The sequence below is a fragment of the Neofelis nebulosa genome, chromosome 12, assembly GCF_028018385.1.
Source record: "Neofelis nebulosa isolate mNeoNeb1 chromosome 12, mNeoNeb1.pri, whole genome shotgun sequence".
NCBI classification, from domain to species: Eukaryota; Metazoa; Chordata; class Mammalia; order Carnivora; family Felidae; genus Neofelis; species Neofelis nebulosa.
This window is the reverse complement of record NC_080793.1, coordinates 7,776,278-7,798,985: the sequence shown is the minus strand read 5'-3', so window position 1 is coordinate 7,798,985 and position 22,708 is coordinate 7,776,278. Positions and strand designations below refer to the sequence as shown.

General features: G+C 55.7%; 2 protein-coding genes across 2 annotated transcripts in view; both read left to right on the top strand.

The window, feature by feature from the left end:
- The first annotated feature begins 17 nt into the window (after positions 1-17).
- Positions 18-15,378, top strand: URM1 (ubiquitin related modifier 1). The gene is made up of 5 exons (XM_058693939.1): positions 18-128; positions 4,257-4,327; positions 12,537-12,618; positions 13,930-13,978; positions 14,315-15,378. The coding sequence occupies exons 1-5, from the start codon at positions 94-96 to the stop codon at positions 14,381-14,383; spliced, it is 306 nt and encodes a 101-aa protein (XP_058549922.1). The 5' UTR covers positions 18-93; the 3' UTR covers positions 14,384-15,378.
- The window catches only part of CERCAM (cerebral endothelial cell adhesion molecule), a 33,901-nt gene continuing 23,749 nt past the window's right edge, over positions 12,557-22,708 (top strand). Inside the window, exon 1 of the mRNA XM_058693934.1 lies at positions 12,557-12,618. The gene's annotated coding sequence lies outside the window, so the exon portion shown is untranslated. The remainder of the gene's footprint in view (positions 12,619-22,708) is intronic.

The following is a 22,708-nucleotide window of genomic DNA, read 5'->3' as shown; positions in this document are numbered from 1 at the left end:
CTCTGGGCACCGCCTCTTCCGCTCGTGGCGACCGGAAGTGGGCGGGAGGGCCGGAAGTTTAAGGGAATTTCCTGTGAGCTCGGCTTCCTCAACATGGCAGCGCCCTTGTCGGTGGAGGTGGAGTTCGGGTGAGTCACAGAGCTGGGGCACTGTGGGGATGGATTGAAGTCGTCGGGCCCGGAACTCCCCTCCCTCTGCTTTGGGGTCTGTCACGACCGAATCGCTGAGGCTCCTGGCGCCTTCCCAGAGCTACGCCACCCGCCTCGAAGAGTCTGAGAGGCTCGGTCTCCCTTGGCGACGAGACCGTATGTCCGGGAATAGAGGCGCAAGCCCGGGCGTGGAGGTGTCCTCTGGGCACTCCTCAGTTGCCCCGTGCCCTGCCGGACTCAAAAGGCATGACGTTAGCAGGCGGCCTCCTTACCTTGTTTACTAATCTCGTTTTGGACCAGTCCCGTTTGTCTGGCATCTGAGCTCCTAGAGCCGAAAAGGACTACCCTTCACCCCCAGATTTCTTCTTCGGGCAGCAATTTCCGCTTACACGGTTCCTGGAGCCTTGTTTCTCATGGGATGTGTGGCCGAGGCGGCACTCCTTCTCTTTCCCAAGATTTGGGGGTGTTAAACAGACCTGAACCTTTTTCAGGTCCTTCAGTAAACTGGCTGATTGCCTTCTGCAGATCTTGAGTCAGGCGAAGATACGGGGATACATAAATAGCACAGTGGAGGAGAATAAGTTGACAGTGCAGTTATACACAAGACAAGAGGAGCAGGAGTGGGACACACACACCCAATAGCTGAAGAAACACACATCAGGGAGGAAGTCTCCTCAAGCCACTATCTTCTATCCCCTGCAAACGAGTTTGTCGTGTGATTTCAGAGCTGAGAGAAACTGCAGAGCTTGGAGGGAAGGCAAAGGAACTGAGACCCAAGAGATGGGTGGTATAATTTCGCGTCACATGGAAAAAGCTGGGACTAGATGTGTGTGTGCACGTGTGTGTGTGTGTGTGTGTGTGTGTGTGAGTGAAGATAAACAAGCCAAGGCCTATATGAAAGGAAAAATCTGAAATGGTAATCTAAAACCTCTACCCATAAATGCCTTTCCTTCCATTGGATGCCCTCAGTTTCTTTCATGTTTTCCCTTCACTGGATAGTCCATTCAGTAGTCATTATTGAGTGCCTATCATGTGCCAGGCAGTGAGCCAGGCACTGAGGATACAAAGATAAATAGAACTCTGTCCATGCCCTCCAGTGCTCAGTGTTTCTGTCCCTTAGAAGGGGCAGTCTCATGAATGTTAACTGCATTTTAATTGACAATATTGTCTGGCCCCATGGGTCCAATTAGAACTATGCTGGTCTGGTCTCCTCACTATTTTGCTTCACTGACCCTTGGCTCGGCTATGCCCCCTACGCCAGCCCCCCCATAGCATGGAAGTTCTAGGAAGATCCCTGCTACTTTGACAGGCCCCAGCAGAGCTGAAAAGGGAGAAGCTGCAGACTACCGGTATCGAGGTTTCTCTGCAGTCAGCTTACCTTTCATTGTCACTGAGTCAGACCTGGTTTTTGTTCATCAGAAATGTTTTCCGTCTGCCAGGTACTGTGCTGGCAGCAGTGGGGAAGTCCTATAAGGAAAGTATGGTCCTTGCCTTCGAGAACTTACAAACCAGCTTAATTACCCCTTTTCTAGTCTAAACATCGCTAGCCTTAGCCTCCCTTACCCGCAAGAGCAAGAGTGAGCCCCACAACATTTCTCCCCCAGTCTACCCATCTTTGAACAGCTCCGCTCACCACCACAATGTCCCATGAGAATTGCAGCTTCTCAGAAAGCAAGAACATCTAAGGTGTATTTTAAACCCAGATTCCATCTCTCTTTGTGTCAATGCATGCTTTTGCCCCTGGCTTTTCCTTCATTTTCTCCATTTCTTCGCGGACTTCTTCACCCTTCACTCTGAACCTGAGCAGATTTGCAAAGAAACATTGCCCATCATTCTCTCCCTTTTGTTCCTGAGTGCCACTGTGATCCTTGAAGTGTGTGGTTAGCCCCTGACCAGATGTCGTCCTGTCAGTCCTACCTGCTTTGAGAGCCTCTCTAGACGACCTTTCATACCTTTCATCTTGTCAGGAACCAATTCTGCCGTCCTTTGTCTTGCCACCTGAAGTGTCCTTAGCGGAGCATTTTCTCAGGTCACACAAAATTCAAAGTATGCGGTAGAAATGTGTTTTGCGTCCCTGAGGTCCAGATGTGAGGGTCCCTCTCCTTTTCCTCTTATCCTTCCTCCTGAGACTGGTAGGTGTTGGCAAAGAGAGGCAATGCCATTGAGGCCAGAGAAGGAGGAGAAATGGGCATTTTCATTCGTTCAGCAAATACTTCTTGAGTGCCTGCTGTGTGCCAGGCTCTGTTTTAGGCCAAGCTTGCATTCCAGCAGGCAAAGGGAAATAAACAAAACTAAAAATACATGGGATGATCAGATAGAGACAAGCTAGAAAAAGTGAGGGCAGTTTGAGGAGCGTATATACCACCCACTGGTACCAAGAAACGCTCCTGTCACAAATTGGGGAGTGAAGGGAAAGGTGGAGTGTCTTTAGATGTAATTCCTTAACTGAGTTTGAACAGCAAACCCTATAGGACATAAGAAAATCTGGCTTTGGTTCTCTTCTGGGGTTAAACAGGCCCCTTGCCCGCCTCCCAAATCTCTGCAGGGGCTGGGCGTTCACCTTCCACCCCTCCAGATGTGCTGGCAGCACAAACACCAGCCCCTCCCTTGAAGGCCAGTGAACCCAGTGGTGACAGGTCACTCTGAGCCAGACTGCTTCTCCCTTCCCCGCTTGCAAAGGGAAAAACAGCCTTGGCCTCTGAGCCTGGCACCACCAGGTTTGGCCGCTCTTGGTTGTTTGCCTGGGTTCCAGTGCCCCCAGTTCCCACCCCTCTTCTCTGACCCCCAACTCCTGAGCCCCTTGCCTGTCACCCTCCCCCACCCCAGCTGCTGCATGTGCCAGCCCCCACCCAGAAGAGAACGAGGCTCTTGGAAGGGGATAAATGGAGGCTCTGTGCAGGCTTGCAGCTGAAATGGCCCTGCGCGCGGCCACAGATGGGCCTCCTCTCCCCCTCCACATTTCTGCATCAACAAAGCGTGACCTTGTTTGGATGACAGTCGCCCCATGTTTCCCCCATGACAATGCTTGCCTTGCCTTTGCCTCCCAGTGGACTGTCTCAGGACATCTCTGTTCTCCAAAATTGGGAAAGGGTGGTGTAGCGGGAAGCGTCACATCCATCAAAAGTCCGTTAAGGCCTTCTCAGTTAAGATCCACGTGAAGTCCGAGATGGGAATCAGGAGACCCAGAGGAAGAAGCACTGTGGGGCATTGAAAGAGCCCTGGTGTCCGCATCATAAACCCCTGGCTTCTGGACTTGGCTCCGAGCATCTCTGCTGTCCCAGCCTCCCCTTGGCCAGGTGCTGGCACACAGAAGTGAGCCAAGGTCTGCCCTCAAGGGGCTTTCTGACCTTTGGGGAGTCTTGTTTTCTTCCTGCCAAGGCTGCTGGGGCTAAGCAGAAACCAGCTGGAATTCAAATCCCACTTCAGCCACTGCCTGTGTGACCGTGGACAAGTCACTTAACCTGTCCGGGCCTCCGTCTGCTTCTTCATCGGATGCAACTAGTAATGTCTTCCTCCCTTCCTCCTTACCTGGGCTGCCCTCAGAATGAAATGAGATGAAGAATATTCTTATGAATGGCAAAGTTATTGCTAAACCCAGTGGAGTCTCAACCTCCAGCACTGTGGTGTGCCCACCGGGCCCAGCAGTGAGTGGCACAAGCAGGGGCATTTCAAACCCTCCCCTGGCCCAAGGAGACCCCTCAACACACAGGGTCTCCACCGTGCCTGATGCTGGCTCCTCACCACTTCTGTAGATGGAAAGATTGAGGCTTGAGAACATGGAGTCACATGCCCAAGGTCTGGGCATCAGGGCGACAGCTCCAAAGCTTGTTCTCTGCACCTGTATGCTAAGCTGCCTCTTGAGAAAGCGGAGGAGTAAAAATGAGAGTCTGCAAATTTGGGTACTTGATTATTGGTAGAGACTATCTGCACCCCACTTCACATTAGGAAGTCACATTTGAGAATCCGTCACAGTCTGGTACCCGAGCTGTTCCTGAGCCTTGGTCTGTGCGTCTCTTGGGCTTCTAATGCCAGCCCCTTCGGTTTTCAGTCTCCACCAGGTATTTGCAGGAGCTCACCCGGCTGTCTTTCTCTGGCCCTCCTTTGCAGAGGCGGCGCAGAGCTCCTGTTCGACGGCATAAAGAAGCATCAGGTCACCTTGCCTGGACAGGAGGAACCCTGTGAGTATGAGCATTCCGAGCCCCGCTCTGAGGGCCGCTGAGCAGGAGCCTGGGGTCACTCAGCTCTGTGCAAGGGGGAAGGGGCAGGGTTTTCCTGGCCAGTGGGAGAGGGGAGAGGGAGGAGGAGGCATCACCATCCTCTCTGGGATGAGCCAGCTTTGTAGGAAGGAGATAGCATAGCTCAGTCCTTACAGATGCACCATCCTCTCTGGGATGAGCCAGCTTTGTAGGAAGGAGATAGCATAGCTCAGTCCTTACAGATACAGGTTCTGGATTCAGACAGACTCAAGTTTGAATCTCTCTAGAGCCTTAAGCCAGGCACCTCACCTCTCTGAGCTTTAGTGTTCTCACACGTGAGGTAGGGACAGAAATCCCTACATGCTAAAAGCTGTAGCACGCATCTCTGTTGTTGTCGGATGGCAGCAGAGAGGCGTCCTCCTGAAGGGGGTCACCTTCAGCAAAAATAGAGCCGTGTGGATGGGCTCACGTGGTGAGAGGATTTAGATGAGGAGAAAAGTATCCAGCCGGAAAGGAGGTGTGATGGGGAAGGTTGACTGAGGGGGAGACAGTGGGTCGTTGGGGTTTTTTTGTTTTTTGTTTTTTGGTTTTTTTGGTCCATTTAGGTACTTGATCTTCTTCCTTTAACAAATGTACACTGAGCATGTCCTGTGTGGAAGACCATGTGCCAGGCACTGGGGAGACATGTAAAGAAGAGCCGGTCCCTGCCTTCACACTGGGTGGGGAGGGGGGTCGAAGAGGTAACTTACAGGGGTCCAGCTGGGTAAATACTGGGGTAGCCTGGAGGCAGGGGCCCGGGCACCGCAACCCTGAAGGGGCTCGGCAGCCCTGGCAGTGGATTCTCGCCAGAACAGAGCGCTCAGGAATGGGAACCCGTCTCCACCTGGGGATGAGATGGCTCTGCGGGGAGGGGAGATCAGTCACATGAGGAGGCAGGGGAATGAGGTTCACGGAAGCGGGCCGTCGAGAAATGGTCATGAGGTTTGACAGGGTTCTTCTGGAACTGGACACACGTCTGCCAGGAATCAGACAATTCCCCGAATTCACTGGCTGCCAAGCTGTCTCTGACCATCCCTTGGGTTGGAGAGCAGTGGCACAGGGTGGATCTGTGTGCCACATTCAGAGGCTGGGGGACGCCCACCAAAGTATAGGACACTGCCATCCTTGAGCTGGGAGCGGGCATGAGGCTGGGGTTAAATTTCAGGATTGGGGGACCGTGTGCATCCCTGGTGGGGGAAGACTGGGGAAGACGAAGGTGACTGTTCCTTAGTTTGACAGGTGGCCACACAGCCTTGGGAGGGAACAAGGGGCTCTCAGAAGCTTCTCAAAGATTCAGCCTCAAAGACCTGGCCAGGAAGTTAGTAAAGTCTCACAGGTTAGGATTCGTTTCCCCTGCATTTGCATGGCAGGTTTAGTGATTCCAGTCCCCTTCATTCATCCACTGGCTGAGTGTTTACCGTGTGCCAGAGATGGGAGGAAGTACTTCGCGGTTGCGGTTGGCATATCTGGTTTTGAGTGCCCCCTTTGTATCAGGCACCGTATTAGTTGCTGGGTATTCGGTGGTGACCAAAACAGATGTGGTTCTCGCCCTAAATGGAGCATAATGGAAGTGGAGGCAGGCAGCGAACCGGGAAACACCTGATGTAAACTGCCCAGGTGGTGGGCATTGGCATGAGGAGAACACACAGGGGCTTTGAACGCGAGCCGGTGGTAAGGGCAGGCTTCTAAAGAGGTGGCTTTGAGGCGAAGACCTGAAGGATAGAAAGAAGCTGGCCTCATAAATTGGCAGGGAGAGCAGAGGTGCAGGGGCCCGTTCCAAGTAGAGGGGGTAGCTCTTGGTAAAAACCCTCAAGGTGGTCCAGGAACTGAAGAAAGGCCAGTGTGATGAGGGGCACAGGCTGAGTTTGGCGTGGTAGACCGCACCCCTGTTGGTTGTGCAAATAATTGTCACAGATTCCTAGGCAGTAGCTGCCGTTATCATTCCCGTTTTAAAAACTGGAAACCCAAACTCCGAGACATCAAGGTCCACACCGTGCAGTTATTTAAGTGGCAGAACTGGGATTTAGAACCAGACTTCAGGGTCTCCAAAGGCCTTGCGTGGTGCCACTAACTACCTTGACCCATATGACCTCTCCTACCTGCAGTGTATTTTCTGGTTTTGACACTTTCATTCATTCATTCATTCATTCATTCATTCGTCCATGCCTTCAACAGCTACTTACTTTGATTTGTGTAATGACCATAGTAAATATTATCTATCGAGAAAACCAGATCTCCGAGAGAGACAGAAAGACCTGTCCAGAGTTACAGAAATAGGGAGACTGGGCTAAGCGCAGATGTTTGATCTCTCATTCTCCATTTACTGCTTATGGGGCCGATGGGGCCTGTCCTCCCCTCTCTGGGATGGCCGAAAAGGAAGTGGGAGAGAAACTGAAATGGTCCCTTTACTCAGTCTTTGGGCCCTTGGCAGTGGATCTTTACCCCTGGTTCCCATTTTTGCCCTGCTGCGCCCAGAGGCATAGGTCACACCGCAGCCACGGAGCTGGCTGGCAGCTGCCAGACATTACCCTGGCACACAGGAGCCCAGCGGGTGCCGCCAGCAGAGTCTCACTCTTCCCCCAAGCCCGTGCCCAGCACTGTCGACTGGCAGCCTTCCCAGCCCGGGGGCTGCAACTTGGCCAAGCAGGTCTTGGAGACTCCAGCAGAGAAAATAGCAACCATAAGATTATGGATTGTGACAAGTCTCACAAACAAGGGGACTCCGGGGCCCTGGGTCCTGGGCCAGGGGAGAGCTTCCAACCGAGCCAACTTGGGAAAAGAGGATGGGCAAGGCCAAAGGGGGTGAGCTTGCAGGAGGAGCCCTGGCAGTGCGCGTTTGCAGATCACTTAGTCCACGGGCCTCTTTTTTCCCATCTGTGAAACGGGAGGTTGGGTTAGATTTAGTCTTTATTGAGCTGGCTATCCATCGGACATCCACAGTCTGGGAAAGTTGCTTCCAGATCTGAGCATACAATTCTGGGAATCGGGATGTGTTGGTGAGAAGTTATGCGTGTAGAGGGGACCTCCTAACAGCCATCTCCGTGGAGCAGGCCTTGATTGGCAGAGGTTGGTAGCACCATCAGTTTCGGACATTGTGGCTGCTGGGGGCTGGCTTTTATACATCAAGCGCTCCTTCGGTGCAAGGCCCCCAGCCCGTGGTTGGTCAGTGGGCTGGAGCAAACCCAAAACTTCAGGGGAGACAGACTGTCCCCATGTGGGCCTTACCTGCCCTGACCCCCAGGAGGAGACACTAGGCCTCACCTTTCCCTGCCCTTCTTCCTCTGCCCTGCCTTTGTATTACAGGGTGGCCCAGCCAGGGAGCTGGAGGGAGCTCCCGGGCGCTTTAAACTGCTTAGCATGCATTTCACAGCCTCTCTGGGGCCAGCTGTTCCTTTCTCTGCTCTGGGGCCTGTTTGCTGATCCCCTCCCCACCGCCCTCCTCTCCCCCAACCCCTCCCAGTCCCTGTGCAAAATTGCTTTTGAAAAGATCCACTTTCTGCTTAATTAAACAATGAGGAGCGTCCCCTGCACATCTGTAAACCTCCTTCTGAGGCCAGTTTAGCCCACAAACTGCTCCATTCTTACCCCCATTCACTTGTAAATAGACCCTCTGATGTTCCCTCTACCCTCTCTTCTCCTTTACTCCCCCCATCTCTGCTCTTTCTTCTCCCTTTTCAACTAAGGCCTGGGGTGGGCTCCCAGAAGAGCCTGGAGCCTGGTGGACTTGGTGGGAACTGGAGCGGTTTAACCTTATGGAGGAGAAGACTTAGGGGGTCTGGCTCTCCCAGAACTGAGTGGTGTGTGGAAGAGGGGCCACTTTTGTTGGTATGGTCCCTGTGGACCAATCAAGGCTCATTGGGTGCGAGTGTCAGGAAGATAGATTTCTGGTTGGGGGCAAGGTTCTCCCTGGAGGTGATCAAAGAGAGGCTGGATGTGGGTCTGTCGCAGGCGAGTTCATGAGCAGATAAGATCTTGGGATTGTTCTCTTTCAGCCCAAGAACCTAGGATGGACACCAGTGGCAGGGAGGGGCTGCCACAGTGGGTGGTCAGTGTCCGCAGACAAGGACAGGTCCACTGGGTGAGCAATCCTGGTGGAAGCTTCCGTAGGTGCTAAGAGGGGAGTGTGTGGTGCCCCTTTGCCAACAGCCTGCAGGAGAGGGGTCTGGCAGCCAAGGGGATAAGGAGCCCTGAGTCACTGTGGCCAGAGGATATTGTCCTGTGCGGTGGACGCTCCACAGGGCCTGCTGCTCCCTTTATGCCTGAACCCTCACGGCAGCGCTTTGGGGTTTGGATCGCTGTCCCTGTATGTCAGGCTGACACTGCAACTGGTGCCCTCCCAGATGCCCTATCCAGGGCATCTAGCAGCAGCTCAGGGTCCCCCAGCTCCAGAACCCCAGCTCTTAACCACTCCGCCACAGAGCAGCAGCTCCCATTACTGCTGTTTCCCAAATGGGCGGGCCAGGCTTCCTTGCTGGAGACCTTGTATTAGGTGCCTATCAGATGCTGGCATTCTGGCCTCCACAGCCTTAGAATGTGATTCCTTCCACCTGGGCTGTCCTGGGAGCATCTTAGGGGCCTGAACATCGAAAATGGAAGGGAACACCTGGCTGGCTCAGTCAGTAGAGCTCTTGACCTTGGGGGTCATGAGTTCAAGCCCTACATTGTGTATAGAGTTTACTTTAAAAAAAAAAAAAAAAGATTTTTAAAATAATAAAGTGGAGGGAAGGCCAGTGTCTGGGGTCCCCTCACTGCTCCCAGCCCCCCACCCCATTCCCCCATTGCCTTTCCAGCTTTTGATGGCAGTGGATCCTACAGAAAACCCCAGCCAGTCCCAGCATTATCTGATGAGTCCTTGACTGTACTCCACCCCGGAGACTGTCCGAGCACATCCCCAGGGTGCCAGGGGCCTGAGCAGAGCTTGTGGAAGCTCAGGACACTGGGAGAGAGCAAAGGGTACGGGTTTTTCCTCCGGTTCACAGAACAGTCACGGCACTGACGTGCCAGGAACTTTATATGGATCGTCTGATTCAGTCCTCATGACCACTGTGTGAGGCGTTCTTACCACTCCCATTTCCCAAAGGAAGCTGCGGCTCAGAGAATCCCACGGCCAAGGTCATAGGACCAAGAAGTAATGGGTTTAAACTCAGAACTGGGACTGTCTGTGTTCCCAACCTCTTCTCCCTCCATAGTCGTCCACATGTCCAGCAAACATCTCAGGCGGGTTCTGTGTGTGAGATTGTGTGCTGTGTGCTGTGTGCTGTGGCCACACCAGGTCCTCAGAACACACTCTGGTTCCTAACGGTCATGCCGTTTAGGAACATGAATTTGAGCTGGATCTCGATAACGTGCGTAGCCAGAGAAACAGGGAGCCCCAGCCCAGGCAGTGTGGGTTCTGTACCCATGGAGCAAACTTGGAGTACACGAGGAAGGAGAGGCCTCTTCCGGGGAAGACCTGTCTCAAGGCCCCTGCATGCCCTGCATGGTCTGGCCCCTGGCTACTGCTTTGGTCTCATCTGCTGATTGTCTTGCTTTCTCTGTTCTATTACCTTGAACCTGCCAATTTCATCCCGCCATTAAGTCTTCATGTGTATTCTTTCTCCTGCCTGGGATGCTTCCCTGTCCTGCCCTGCTCATCCATGAGGCCTCAGCATCAACATGAACGTCCTCAGAAAAGTTTTCCTGCACCCGCACAAAAGAGATAGCATTTATCACCACTGATTGAATAAGTGGTGGCCGTCTCCCCTGCTGGCCTGTTAGCTCCATGAGGGCGGGCTCTGTGTCCTTCTTGCTCATTGCCGTCTTCCTAGCACCTGGCACATAGTAGTTGCTCAGTAAATATTTGCCTTGCAAATCCCAGGAGGGAAACCACCCTCCGTGGGAGCGGGAAGGCAGGAGGACATAGAGGGGGAAGGTGGATCGAAGATTCCCCAGAGCCACCAGTCCCTGACTCTGCTTAACCCTTCCTCCTCCCCTGGGCGCCTTTGGAAGCCGACCATCTGGCTTGGAGATTATTTGCATATTGTCTGGGCCTCAGCAAGCCTAGCAAGATGTCCCTGGGGGTGTGTTTCAGGCCAGGCCGAGTGGCCCTTGCAGGCCTCCTTGTGAAGGGAGCCGTGAGTTCCACCTCTCCCCACCCCCAAATCCAGGCATGGGGGAACAATACGGTGGCCTCACCATGGAAACAGGCTATCAAGAATGTGGGCAGGCCTGGGGGGCACAGAAAAGGGAGGGAGTGACCTCAGCAAAGAGGAGCATCATGATAAATGAGCCCGTACCGACAGCGGACTCACCCCCCAGTCCACCCCTCTGGGACTCCATGATGGTGCCTTCACTTGGATGACCCCGACATGACCACTAGCCCTCTCCCCTCCCCCCAGCCTATCCAGGGTGAAGCAGAGCCCCACCCCCCTCCTTTTGGAGGGAGCCCGGGCCTTTACCCAACGGGGTCCTGGTTCTGTACCGGCCAGCCAGGGCTGTGGAGGTACAGCTGGTGGCCCTCAGGCCAGGCACTGCCCAGTGCCTCTCAGCTCCTCCGCGCACGCAGGCACAACCCCGCCTGCCATGGCTGGCTGATGGATGCGTCAGACCCCGGCGGCTGTATCGAGCGGCAGCAAGATGTATGGGCTGGCGGCCCACCAGACAGTGCCAAGATGGAGGCCAAGGGGAAACCTCTGAAACCAGGCCTCAGGGAGAAACCCAGCCAGAGTGTAAACGGACCGCAGCTAGTCGGAGGCTGCACTCCCCATCCCCTGCCCACTCCAGGGACCATGAGGACTCGAATCTGCTTTGTGTAAAAGCAGGAATTAAAATCGAAAGGCGGCAGCCTCAGACATTGGACACTTTGCCCATGGCCCTGTGCTCTGCTGGCATACGACCCAGGGAAGTTGGCACGGAGCAGAGTGTCCGGGTCCATCCGGGGTGCAGCCTGCCTGCCTCCTAGAAGTCTCCCACGCGGGTCAGAGAGAATGCCTTAAAGTCCTGTCCAAGGCTGATGCTAGGGTGGAGACACGCTGCTGGGCCTAGACTGGAGCAGAACTGAGCTTCTCCTTGTCCAAGCCGATTTTCCCTCACCTGTGTGCCAGGGCTATCGTTCTAGGCAGAGAAACCAAGGCACTACCTGGGCCTTTGTCCAGCTTCACCCTGGAGCTTTGTCTCGGGCATGTGTTCAGGACAGCAGACGCTTCTGAGAGACTAAGTCAGGATAGGGGTGGCTAGCCCCAGGCCCCTGCTGATTTCCCAGAGACCAGTTGTCTCCCCAGGACTTTCAGTTCTCAGGTGGTCTCGGGGAGAGAAGGAACTCCTGCAGCCTTAGGAGACAGTCTGTTGGAGGTGTGGATAGTTGAGAGCCATAGGCTTTGAGGAGTTTATAGAGCCAGATTTCAGTGTGCCGTGGCCAGGGACCCTGTCCCTAGGAAAGGAGAGGTGACCCAGGGGACAGATGGCTCTGAGCCTCCACATGATGTGCAAAGAGCTTGGTGACTGTCCCAGAACCAGAGTGGCAGATCTCAGTGTCCAGCTGGGAAGGAAAGGCCCTTTCAGTCCTGAACCTCTTGCCTCTTCAGCGTGGCTGTCCCCGGCCTGGGGGGCTCTGTGAAGGTGGGGGCAATGGGGCAGTGATTTGTCAGCGTCTCCGGCGGGTGAAGGATCCTTCTCTCCCTCTGCCAGAGGAAATTAACTGATGTTATCGGCTCAGCAATTGTTTTTCTTCCCTCACAAAGGGAAATATATGCAGACCCCTCCAAGAGCAAAGATGAATCCCCCCTTCTGGGACTGGCTGGAGAGAGAAAGGTGGAGGGGGCTCTTCAGGGCCCTCTCAGAAGCCTATCTGTGGCAGCTTCGAACCATCTTCCGGAACTTGTGGGGACCTGTCTCCCAGCCCTTTCACATGTGACATTTCCTACGGCTGTCTGTCTTGAGGCCCCGTCACCTCCTTAAGTCTTGAGCAGAGCCACTTTCTCTGAAGACCTCTCTGGCAGGGCACCAACCTCCTAACCCATTTCCTCACCTTGGGAATCCACAAGTTCTGGGGCCATGAAAGCCTGGTCTAAAAGACGCCCCCAGAATCCTATGTCCACTTCTGATCCAGGCAAGTCTCTGAGGGCCAGAAATCATTGGGGTTTGGCAATAGTTTGTTCTGTGCCTTCCTTTCCAGGGGACATCCGGAACCTCCTTGTCTGGATCAAGAAGAACTTGCTAAAAGAGCGGCCAGAGTTGTTCATCCAGGGAGATAGCGTGTGAGTCCCTTCCTCCTCCTTCCCCGAGGAGGGCAGGCGGTGGTTTTGGGGGGAGGGGAGTGGAGGTTTGAACCCCTTTCCTTGGGTTCCCCTACAGTCTTCTTGGGGTCCTCTTCCCTTTATCCTCCCTTTGTCTCTGGGCCTCAGCTATTCTCTCCATACAGAAAGTACTGAGAAAAAGATGCTGCCCTTGCAAGGTCCCTTTCATCCCCCGACAATTTGGGACTGTCGTCCCGTACAACTTTCTGTGATGATGCAAATGCTGTGTGTCTATGCTGTCCAGTAGAGTCGCTAAGCACATGAGCCTTTTGAGCCCTGGAAATGTGAATAGAGGCTCACAGGTGCGTTGGAGCACACGGGTCTAGAATTCCAGGGAGTCAGTGTGCGCACGTGTACACGCACGTGTACACACACGTGGACGCACACACGCACATTTGTGCTCACTGGGGACACCCCTACACCTAGCCCAAAGCATCCGTACCTGTCCAAGGCCTAGCCCGGCCTCCTGGGAAAGGAGCCATGTGCCAAGAAGTCGCTGTGCTTCTATAAGAAGGCCAGCCTAATGTGAAAAAGAGGTGGGCAAGGTGCTTGTGGAACTCAGTCATCCCCTTGAAGCAGAGGTCACCAGCACGCTCTGGGGGGCTAAGGCTGCCATTCAGACCCCTGGCTCGGGTCACAGTCCAGCGGTGATGGAAGCTGCCCCCAAGGACAGTTGCGCTCCTTGGGCTGCTGCCAGCAGGAGCCAGACCGATACCTGTCCAGACATCAGCCTACCCAGCCTTACACCAGACAGGGCCGCTCCTGGGCATGTGGGGGCTGGAGGCCACTGGCAGCCCTCCCTGATTCTGAAGAGCCAAGATAGTCTCCTCTCCAGCACAGGCATGTGGGAGGCCTGGGACAGTGAGGTGAGACACCTGGAAAAATATGCTGCTACCAGGGTCACCCTGATGGACACGCATCATGCCATCTCATCTGGCACAGTCCGGGAGGAAGGCTGTGAGTTAGGCCATTTTCAGATGAGGACACTGATGCCGGGAGAAACAAAATGAGTCGCCTGAGGTCTGGGAGGTGGTGCTGGAATTTGCACCTGTTTTCCATATCATCCCAAAGGCCATGACTGTCTGGCCTGGTTTCCCGTAGACTCAGAGTGTCCCCTCCTCTTCCTGGGTGATCTTCGATCAGAACCTCAGGAGGAAAATCTTCCACCGCACCGTCCTCCAGCCCAAGTGTCTCAGCCTCTCTACCCCTGCTGCCTCCTGCCTCCTGCCCCCTGCCCTTCACTGCCTGCTCCTCACTCCCTCTTTCCCACAGGCGGCCAGGAATTCTGGTGCTCGTTAACGATGCCGACTGGGAACTGCTGGTCAGTACCTTGGGGGATATCCCTCCCCTCACTGCTTCCCTAGGACAGCCTTCGGCCTTTCATCAGGCCCAGAGGGGGTGGCTGGTTAGTCCTCTGTCCCACTTGGCCTCCAACCTGAGGCCACTCAAGTCTCCCGTCCCGGGAAGGAAGGAACGGGTAGCTGGGGGAAGTGTGCTTTCCTCCGTCCTGGAGAGGTGCAAATTAACGTCAGGGCACCCGTTTTTCTGGTAGATTTTATCCTTCTCTCCCAAAGCATCCAGGCCCCCCCTTCCCTCCCGACTGCTGAGGAGAGGCTGGAAGAAGGGCCCTGACACTCTCCTCTCTCTCCTGGACCAGGGTGAGCTGGACTACCAGCTGCAGGACCAGGACAGCATCCTCTTCATATCCACGCTGCACGGCGGCTGAGGGCCCCGCACTGTGCCCAGGCTCCCTTGGGGTGGGGAGAAGAGAACAATCAGACATCCCCTGGGGCCCTGCTTCCAGGTCTCCCTGTCCCCCTTGGCCGCTTTCTTCCCTGCTCTGTCCCCCGAGCTCCCTCCAGGCAGGGAAAAGAGGCCAGGTGCTAAAAATGAGCCTTTCTCAGGCACGTGAGTGGGGGTGGGCAGGCTCAGCCCTGCCTCCCTTCCCAGCAGCTGAGGTGGGGGAGGGTGCCCCTCTGGTTGGTCACAACATGAAGGGGGCTCCGTGGCCAGGTGACCCAGCCACCTCCCACTCCTTGTATCTCAATCTAAACACTGAGTGACCACTGACACGCTCCAACTCCTGGGCTGTAGCGTCTTCGAGGAGAAGAGGAATGGACCCGAATAGCTTATAGGAGCCCCCTCCCTTCTCAAAGATGGGAGGAGTCTCTGCCTCAGTTTCCCCATCCAGACAGCAGAGGGCTCTGGCTGTCCCCCACTGATATCATTATGGAACCCCAGCTGGGGTCCCCTATTCAGTGCTGACTCCCCCCTCCCAGCAGCTGCTCTTCCAACCACACCCCTCCTCCTGCTCCCCCAGCCCCAGCCCTTGACCCTGGCTGGCCTTCCCCCATACACACAGGCCACCAGATGGGCTCCTGAGACCCTCCCCCAGCAAAAGGCTGCCTGTAGCCCATTCTGGAGAGAGAGAGCAGGCAAAAGCTTGAACTGGCAGATAGCGGCCTGGGGAGTCAGAGTGCCTCAGTTTCCTCTTCAGTGGCAATTGAGTATTTATAGTATCTGAAAGCAGGCTTGATACTTGATGGCACAAATGTAGACTTCATCTCCTTTCCCACCTCCTGCAGGAAGCAGGATGGGGGCAGGCAGCACCTGGTAGGCAGGATGGTTCGCCCCTCCTCCCTCCATCCCTTCTGGAAGTCTTGGGGCCTCAGTGTCTGCAACAGCTGGCCTTGGGCAAATAAAAGACTAGGTTGTTTACTAGCTTTGCCTGGAGCTTCATCCTTAGAAACCAATGGCACCTCACATCCCCCCAGCCATGGTCCCCGGTCCAGTCTCTGCCCCAGCCAAGGGCTTTCAGAGCTGCCCTTCACCCAACAGAGGGCAGGGGTTGAAACCCAGACTACACAGGCTGTCTAGGAGGGGGTGATCCGACATGGCCGTCTGGAGACAGGGATGGCAAAGCCAGTCTGTGCTGACCTGTCTGGGTCCCAGGACACTTCTCTACTTTGTCTGTCTGAGGCTAGGCTTTGTCCCACCAGCTGCAGCCCCAGAATGCAGAATGGGGGTGGCATATAAGACTGCTGAACCTCCCTTCCCATGACCTGGAGGAAAAGCCTTGCTGGAGGGAAACCTCAAAAAAAAAAAAAAAAAAAAAAAAAAATTAGGGCATTAACATCATCCCACCCAAAACATTGCTTTCTATTAAATGTCAATGGTTTAAGGTGGAATTTCTCTCATTCTTTGGAGATGAAAGTGCCAAGTGGTTGTCTCGGCAGCGTTGGGGATGGGGGCGATGTGTGTGCACATCATTCTCAAGGCCTAGGGGGACACACGACCCCTGGCTTCTGGGCTTCTTTCCAGTGCTCTGGGGGTAGAGACCTCCTGGGTTGCATAGGTGGGGGCCAGCCATGTTGGGGTTATGGATAGGAGCTGGTCTGAGTGCGAGTTAAGGCCAGTGTTGGGGTCCAAGTGCTGTCTAGAAAGGCTGTATGACCAACCCGCCCAAGGTGCTGAGGCCAGGATCTCCATGTTAGGGAACAGAGCAAGGGATTTGAAATGGCCCCCTACAATCTCACTGATTCCTGTAACCTGGAGGTGCCTCCCTGCCTCCAGCCCCACTGGAATGGCCCATTGTCCCACCTGGGATTCCAAGTCCTGGAAACTGGACGATAGTGTTCCTTTCCTGCCTGCACCGGGAAGAGGGAGAGTAGATTCAGGATATCCCTTCTGCCGGGGCACCCCCATTTAATGCTGAGGAGTAGGGCAGGAGGATGCACTGAGAAAACCAGGTTCCCTGCGGGAAGGAATGCCAGCAGCACCGCCGAAACTGGCCCAAGCGCTCTCCAGCATTTGGGTCTTTTTCAGCCCCCATCGGGTCAGGAACAGGTGACCTGGGCTCAGCCCCAGGAACGTTCAACTGCTCCCTGCCGCCCCCCCCTCCCCCGCAACTCCTGACCCCCCACTTGTGAGGAAATAAACAAATAAGTAAACCCCACTATCTCCGAAGATTTGTCTTTAATGAAAAGGATTCGTTTGTCCAAGTTCTGTTTCCAAAGCCGAGGCGATTGCCCGGCTGGAGCGCATCATTCCCGACGCTTCTCCGACTCCTGACTCCTGCAGCGGCTAGAGGAGGCTCAGCCCATCGGTCCGTCTGGAGGGGCTGGCGGGAGGGGTCGGTTTATTTGGGATTTAGGGGTCGGTTTAGGTTTTTTTGTCTGGGGTGTATTGGTGGGAGCTAGGTTAAAACCAATTCAAAACGAATTAGCGAGCGCGTTCCGCCGGCATCTTCTTTCGCCCCCGACTTGCTGCGGCTCGGGCCGAGGGCGGGCTACCCGGACCACATTCGTGCTCCGCCGCGGCGTGCCAGCTTCGTTCCCGGCCGAAATTTGAAAAAGGGGAAAACGACGCGATCGACTGGAGGCCCCCGCCATCCACGACTGGTCACCCGCAGAGGAGGAGGAGGAGAAGGACGACGACGACGACGAGGAGGATGGCGGCGCTGGTGGCAGGGACCGGCGTCCCTCCTTTGCGCGCCCGGCCGGGGCCGCGATCCTCGCGCTGGGGCCAGCCAGCCGCCTCCCCGAGGGGTCTCGCCCGCGCCGAGCTCCGTCCCTGCGGCTCCCGCCCCTGTTGCGCCCGGAGCTCAGCCACAGATGTCCAGCCACAATTCTCGGTTGGCCGCAGACTCGTACAAGAATTGCGTTTGGACAATCAGTGGCGAAGCCCCCGAGTTCGGGGCCCCGGTCTCCTGCGTGCGGGGTTCCGCTTGGCTTCTTAAAAGCGCCGGACCAGGAGATCTCCGGAGCTGCGCCTCCCACTACCTCGCAGACGCTCAGCGGCAGCGGCCCATCCCGCGGTAAGGTGGCCGAGCAAGCACGCGGATCCCGACCCTGCGTGGGGATCCCCATCGCCCCTGGCGTGTGTCTCCTTCGATCTTGGCCCGGGGTCCCTAGAATAGCCCGCGTTGGGTCTCTGCGCCGCCCTGAGTCGGGGGAATCTCCTCTGTCAGGCCCGGGGAACCCCAACTCCCCTCTCCCCGCCCCCAGCCTGGGCTCCCCAGGCTCGCCGGGAATCCGGAAAGCAGGGGCCCGAGGCCGGGTCGCGATTCCAAGCCCGGGGGTGCGGGCTGCTGGACTCGTGGGGTCCCCGCCCCCGCCCAGCCCCGCGCACGCACCGGCTCGGGCGCTCTCCGCTTCCCTGTGGCTGAGTCGCGGCCGGGGCGCCGGCGGTAGCGGTGGCGGCGGTGGCCCGGGCGGCGGGGAGCGCTGGAATGCGCCGCCGGGTCACCTGCAGCGCCCGGGGAGCCGGGCTGGGAGCCGGCGGGCTGGCGAGGCGCAGGGCTGAACCCGAGCGGGCGCCTCTGGCGGCTCGGGGCCGGGGCGGGCTTTTAGTGGGCCGCTCCAACAATACGGGCCTGGCGCGGAGAAAGGGGCTCGGCTGCAATTGGTACTGGATTTGAATAACGCCACGGGGCCATCAATGGTCATTGTGTCGGCGGGTAATGAATCTCCGCTGTCTCTCGGGCTGGCCAGGCAGCTGCAACCTGCGCTCAGGCAGCTCTTAAAGACATAGCGTGCCCCTCCCCGGGGGCGCCCCCCTCCCCTGCACCGGCCGGACCCCTCGCCCTCCCACCCCCACTCTGTGTCCTAGACTCCCAATGCCCCGCCTGCTCCCTCGGCTGAACCTTTCGCCCACCGCCCCCTCCCTCGTCCTGGGCCAGGCACCCGCATCCCGGGGCTGCGCTCCCATGGACCTGACTCAGAGCCCCTGGCCTTGGCTGAGCTCCCCAGGAGTGCCTAGGGGACCCCAGAGTCTTTTCAGGCCCAACCCTGGCCTCCCATCTGCATCTAAACCTGAGGCCTCTGGAGCCCTCCTTCTTTAAGCTGCTGCCCCAGGGACTTCTAGCTGGAGGGTGAGGGGGAACAGTCTGGAGGTCAGAGGGTCACCCCCTTAAAAGGCTCTGCTGAAGGATAAGGGAGGAGGGCATGCAGTCCCAGCCCCCAGGCTGAAGATGCCACCTCCAGAGACCACACCCCCACCAGGGATCTGGAGACTGCCCTCTCCCCAGACCAAGGACAAGGACTTGATTCCCAGGATACCTCCTGCAGGCTCCTGGATACCTCAGCTCTGGCAGGGGGGGTAGGGGGGAGCAGGGGGAGGGCGAGAGGGGTGTGGATGCTATTAATGGTTGTCTTGTCATGTCTCTTCCACTGGACAGCTCACCACCCGTTCAGGAGGGCTGGGGCTCTGTCTAGGTGTGATGTGCCCCCCACCCCCGGCCCAGCCAGGTCTGGCACAGAGAAGTTTCTCAGTCTGCTGGGGGAATACATACCAATTTCTCACCCCCAGAGCTCAGCCTGTCTTTCCCAATGAATCTCACATCCTGGTGGGGAGTGTGTGACCATTCCACCCATACATCCTGCCCTCCTCCATCCACCCCAGCATCCCCCAGACACCCAGAGGATCCCTGCCTCTGCCCTGAAATCCTCTCCTTTCCTCACGGATTGTGGGCCACCTCACCACATCCCCCCACTGGATTGGGATTATCGGTTTATCTGTTCTCATTGGGACAAGAAGTGGGTCCTACTAATAATCTTCATGCCTCTGGAGCCTCGTACAGTGCCCCCCCACCACCAGCACCCATCATTGGATGTCCATTAAGCCATCAGTGGCTTAAACACGAATCGAATAAACTTCTTGGAGTTTCTTACAAAAAGTTGAAAAAATAAGGCTTCTGGGGAGTAGCACTTGAAGTCAGGGTTTCATAGGGAGGGAGCACTGCTAACCAGGTCCCAGCTCCTGGGAATGAGCCGTCTGCTAATAATAATAGCCACAACAAATGTTTTCCGTGCCAAGCACTAAACACCTTTTTTTTTTTTTTTTTAATGTTTATTTATTTTTGAAGGAGAGAGACAGAGCGTGAGCGGGGGAGGGGCAGAGAGAGAGGGAGACACAATCCGAAGCAGGCTCCAGGCTCTGGGCTGTCAGCATAGAGCCTGACGCAGGGCAGGGCTCGAACTCACAAGCTGTGAGATCTTGACCCGAGCCGAAATCGCACGCCCAAGCGATTGAGCCACCCAGGCGCCCCAAGCACTAAACACTTTTAAGGACTTCTCATAACAACCTAGAAAGTAGTTAGCAGCCCCACTTTACAGATGAAGAAACTGAGACTGGCGGCAGTGAAGTCCCTAGCACCTAGCTGGCAGGTGGTGGAGCCAGAGCGGGAACCCAGGGCTGTGGAGCTCGGTGCACAGCCACTTCCAGCCTCGACTCGGCAGAGATACCGAGGGGACTGATGGACATGCACACACAAAGTGCTGAGACCCAGGAGACACCCGAGTCTGCTTAAAAATCCAGCCCCAGCCCCAGCCCAGCCTGGCAGGAACACAACCTTGACGGAGCTGGCCAGAGAGGTCTCTGCTCGAGTGGAGAACTCCCAGGCCTCTTCGGAAAACCACATTCTCCAATCTAATCAGCATTTTCCACCTCCGGAGTATGTCAGAGCTATTTAAAGCCATCCGTCCTGGGCAGAGAAGGGTCAGTTGGCTTCATCCTCAGGGAAACTGAGGAGCCAAGAAGGGTCTTATCGCTAGTCATTGAAAAGATATTTCTGGAATGCCTACTGTGTGCTGGTCAGGGCTTCAGCAACGGGCAGTGTCCCCAGAGGCAGACCAGCAGGGGAGGAGACCCTAGTCCCCGGGGAGCGGGGAGTTAGGTGAAGGCAACAGGCCGCTGAGGCGAGCGCTGTTCCAGGCAGAGGAAACGGCACGGCCAAGGCTAACAAGCAAGAAAGAACCGGGAGAGTGGGAAGGAGAGAAATTCGGCGTGGCTGGAGCTCGGAGAGAAAGAGGAAGTGCCCGATAAAGCTGGGTTGACCCTGCGGGCCCTGTAGGACATTGGGAGGATTTGTGATTTTATCCTAAACACAGCGGGGATCCCGGAAGGTCTGACAAGTTCAGATTTACATTTTTAAAGGTTTGCCGGGGCTGTTGTGTAGACAATGGGGGTGGGGCGGGCGATGGGGCAAGCTGGATGACTGAGACCCGTTGAGCTACTACTGCTGATTTGCAGGTGACAGCTGGTGGTGGCCTGAGATTAGGGGATGGCACAGCAGGGTCCCAAACCGTGCTCTTGACAGGCAGGCGACCTCAGGCAGGTCACCTGGCAATGAATAACTTTTAGTGAGTATCCGAGGTGTACTCGGTGCCTGAGGCTGGTGGGGAGGACAAAGAGAAGGATGAGCCATCTGCTCTTGCCTCTCCAGAAGTATCCATCGAGGGGCATCAGGACACTTGATCTCGGCTCACGTCAGTCATTATCTTATGGTTCTTGAGATTGAGCCCCACGTGGGGCTCCGTGCTGTCAGCACAGAGCCTGCTTGGGATTCTCTCGCTCCTCTCTCTGCCCCTCCCCTGCTTGCACTTGCTCGCTCTCTCTCTCTCTTTAAACATTTTTTTTTTCAACGTTTTTTATTTATTTTTGGGACAGAGAGAGACAGAGCATGAACGGGGGAGGGGCAGAGAGAGAGGGAGACACAGAACCGGAAGCAGGCTCCAGGCTCCGAGCCATCAGCCCAGAGCCTGACGCGGGGCTCGAACTCACGGACCGCGAGATCGTGACCTGGCTGAAGTCGGACGCTTAACCGACTGCGCCACCCAGGCGCCCCTCTCTCTCTTTAAAAAAGGAAAAAAAAAAAAGTATCCGACCGGTAGACAAGTGGACAGACACACAAGTAGCCAGCCAGTCCCCACGAATGGAGCAGAGCCAAAGGAAAACTCCTTCACTGAAGTATTAGCAAAGCTCTTGGGGATTATAGAAAACCAAGGGATTCATTCCAACAGGGAGGATGTGAGGAGTCTTCTGCAAGAGGCAGCATTGTCTTGGGCAAGTAGACTTCAATAGACTGAACTCTAGTGACTGCCTCTGTGAGATGGGGCCGTTGTGCCTGTCCAGCCTCCCTAGAGATGGCTCTGGCGTTGGGAGGACTCAAACACTCCTTGTATTTTCTTGCAGTAAGATTTTACCATTGCCAGGGCACCTGGGTGGCTCAGTGAGTTGAGCATCTGACTCTTGATTTCGACTCAGATCACGAGCTCACGGTTTGTGAGATCGAGCCCCGTGTCTGCTTGGGATTCTCTCTCTCCTCCTGCCCCTCCCTGGCTCGCGTGTGCGCACATATTCTCTCTCTCGATATAAGTAAACTTCAAAAAAAAAAAAAAAAAGAACATTTTATCATTCCCTTCTAACACACACACACACACACACACACAGATACACGTTTGGGCGTATGCATGCATTCAACTGTTCCTAACCTCTGCTCTGCCTTCTCCCTTATTAAGATGAGCACTCAGGAAAGAGGTGACAGAGTTGTCCACACTGCCAATTAGGCATGCCCCATCCCCCAGGACTATCATTTTACCTAACACTGTGCCCAGCACAAAGGACATGCTCAGTAAATGTCTGTTGAATGAATGACAGAATGAATGCGTTATTGGAGTAATAATTAAATGAATAGGCGGACAGACAGACAGACAGATGGATAAGAAAACAGCTGTCGGGACACTTGGCTGAGAGATGAAATGAGTAGATTGCCTGAGAGTATGAATGTAGCCAAGCAGCTGAGGTTCTAGATGCAGAGCAGGAGACGTTGCCGCGGGTGGGCTCGCTGAAGTAGGGCTAGAAAAGGATTCATGCTGCAGTCTGGACTCCACGCTTCAGAAGCAGGCCCAGGACACGGAGCGTGGCAGACACGTGCCTACGGGAGCAGCTCTGGCGACGGGGCAGTCGGGCCGCACCTCTGTGCACGATGTTTCCAACCTTGGAGTCCTGTCCCCAAATACTGCGATCCACCCTGGTTTCCGGGTGGCCCCAGGATGGAGGAAGGAGCCCTGCCACTGCTCAGCGTCCCTCCCCAGGCCAGGCCCTGCCTATACAGAGAGTTCTGGAAGAGCAGCCAGTGTTCCGGCATGGTGCTGGCCAAGTGGCCTGACTGCATAAATGAGCTGACAACGTGACATTTACCCATTCTCAGAAAATAACAAAGCCAGGCCACCGTCCCCACCCAGAGGGGATCCTAAGAACCCCCGCGCCT

What these genes read in the sequence shown, in the direction of transcription:
- URM1 (XM_058693939.1), top strand. Translation starts at nt 94, where the DNA reads ATGGCAGCGCCCTTGTCGGTGGAGGTGGAGTTCGG. An exon ending in TCGGTGGAGGTGGAGTTCGG is followed by an intron (nt 129 to 4,256) that starts GTGAGTCACAGA and finishes CCTCCTTTGCAG; the next exon opens with AGGCGGCGCAGAGCTCCTGT. An exon ending in ATGCCGACTGGGAACTGCTG is followed by an intron (nt 13,979 to 14,314) that starts GTCAGTACCTTG and finishes CTCCTGGACCAG; the next exon opens with GGTGAGCTGGACTACCAGCT.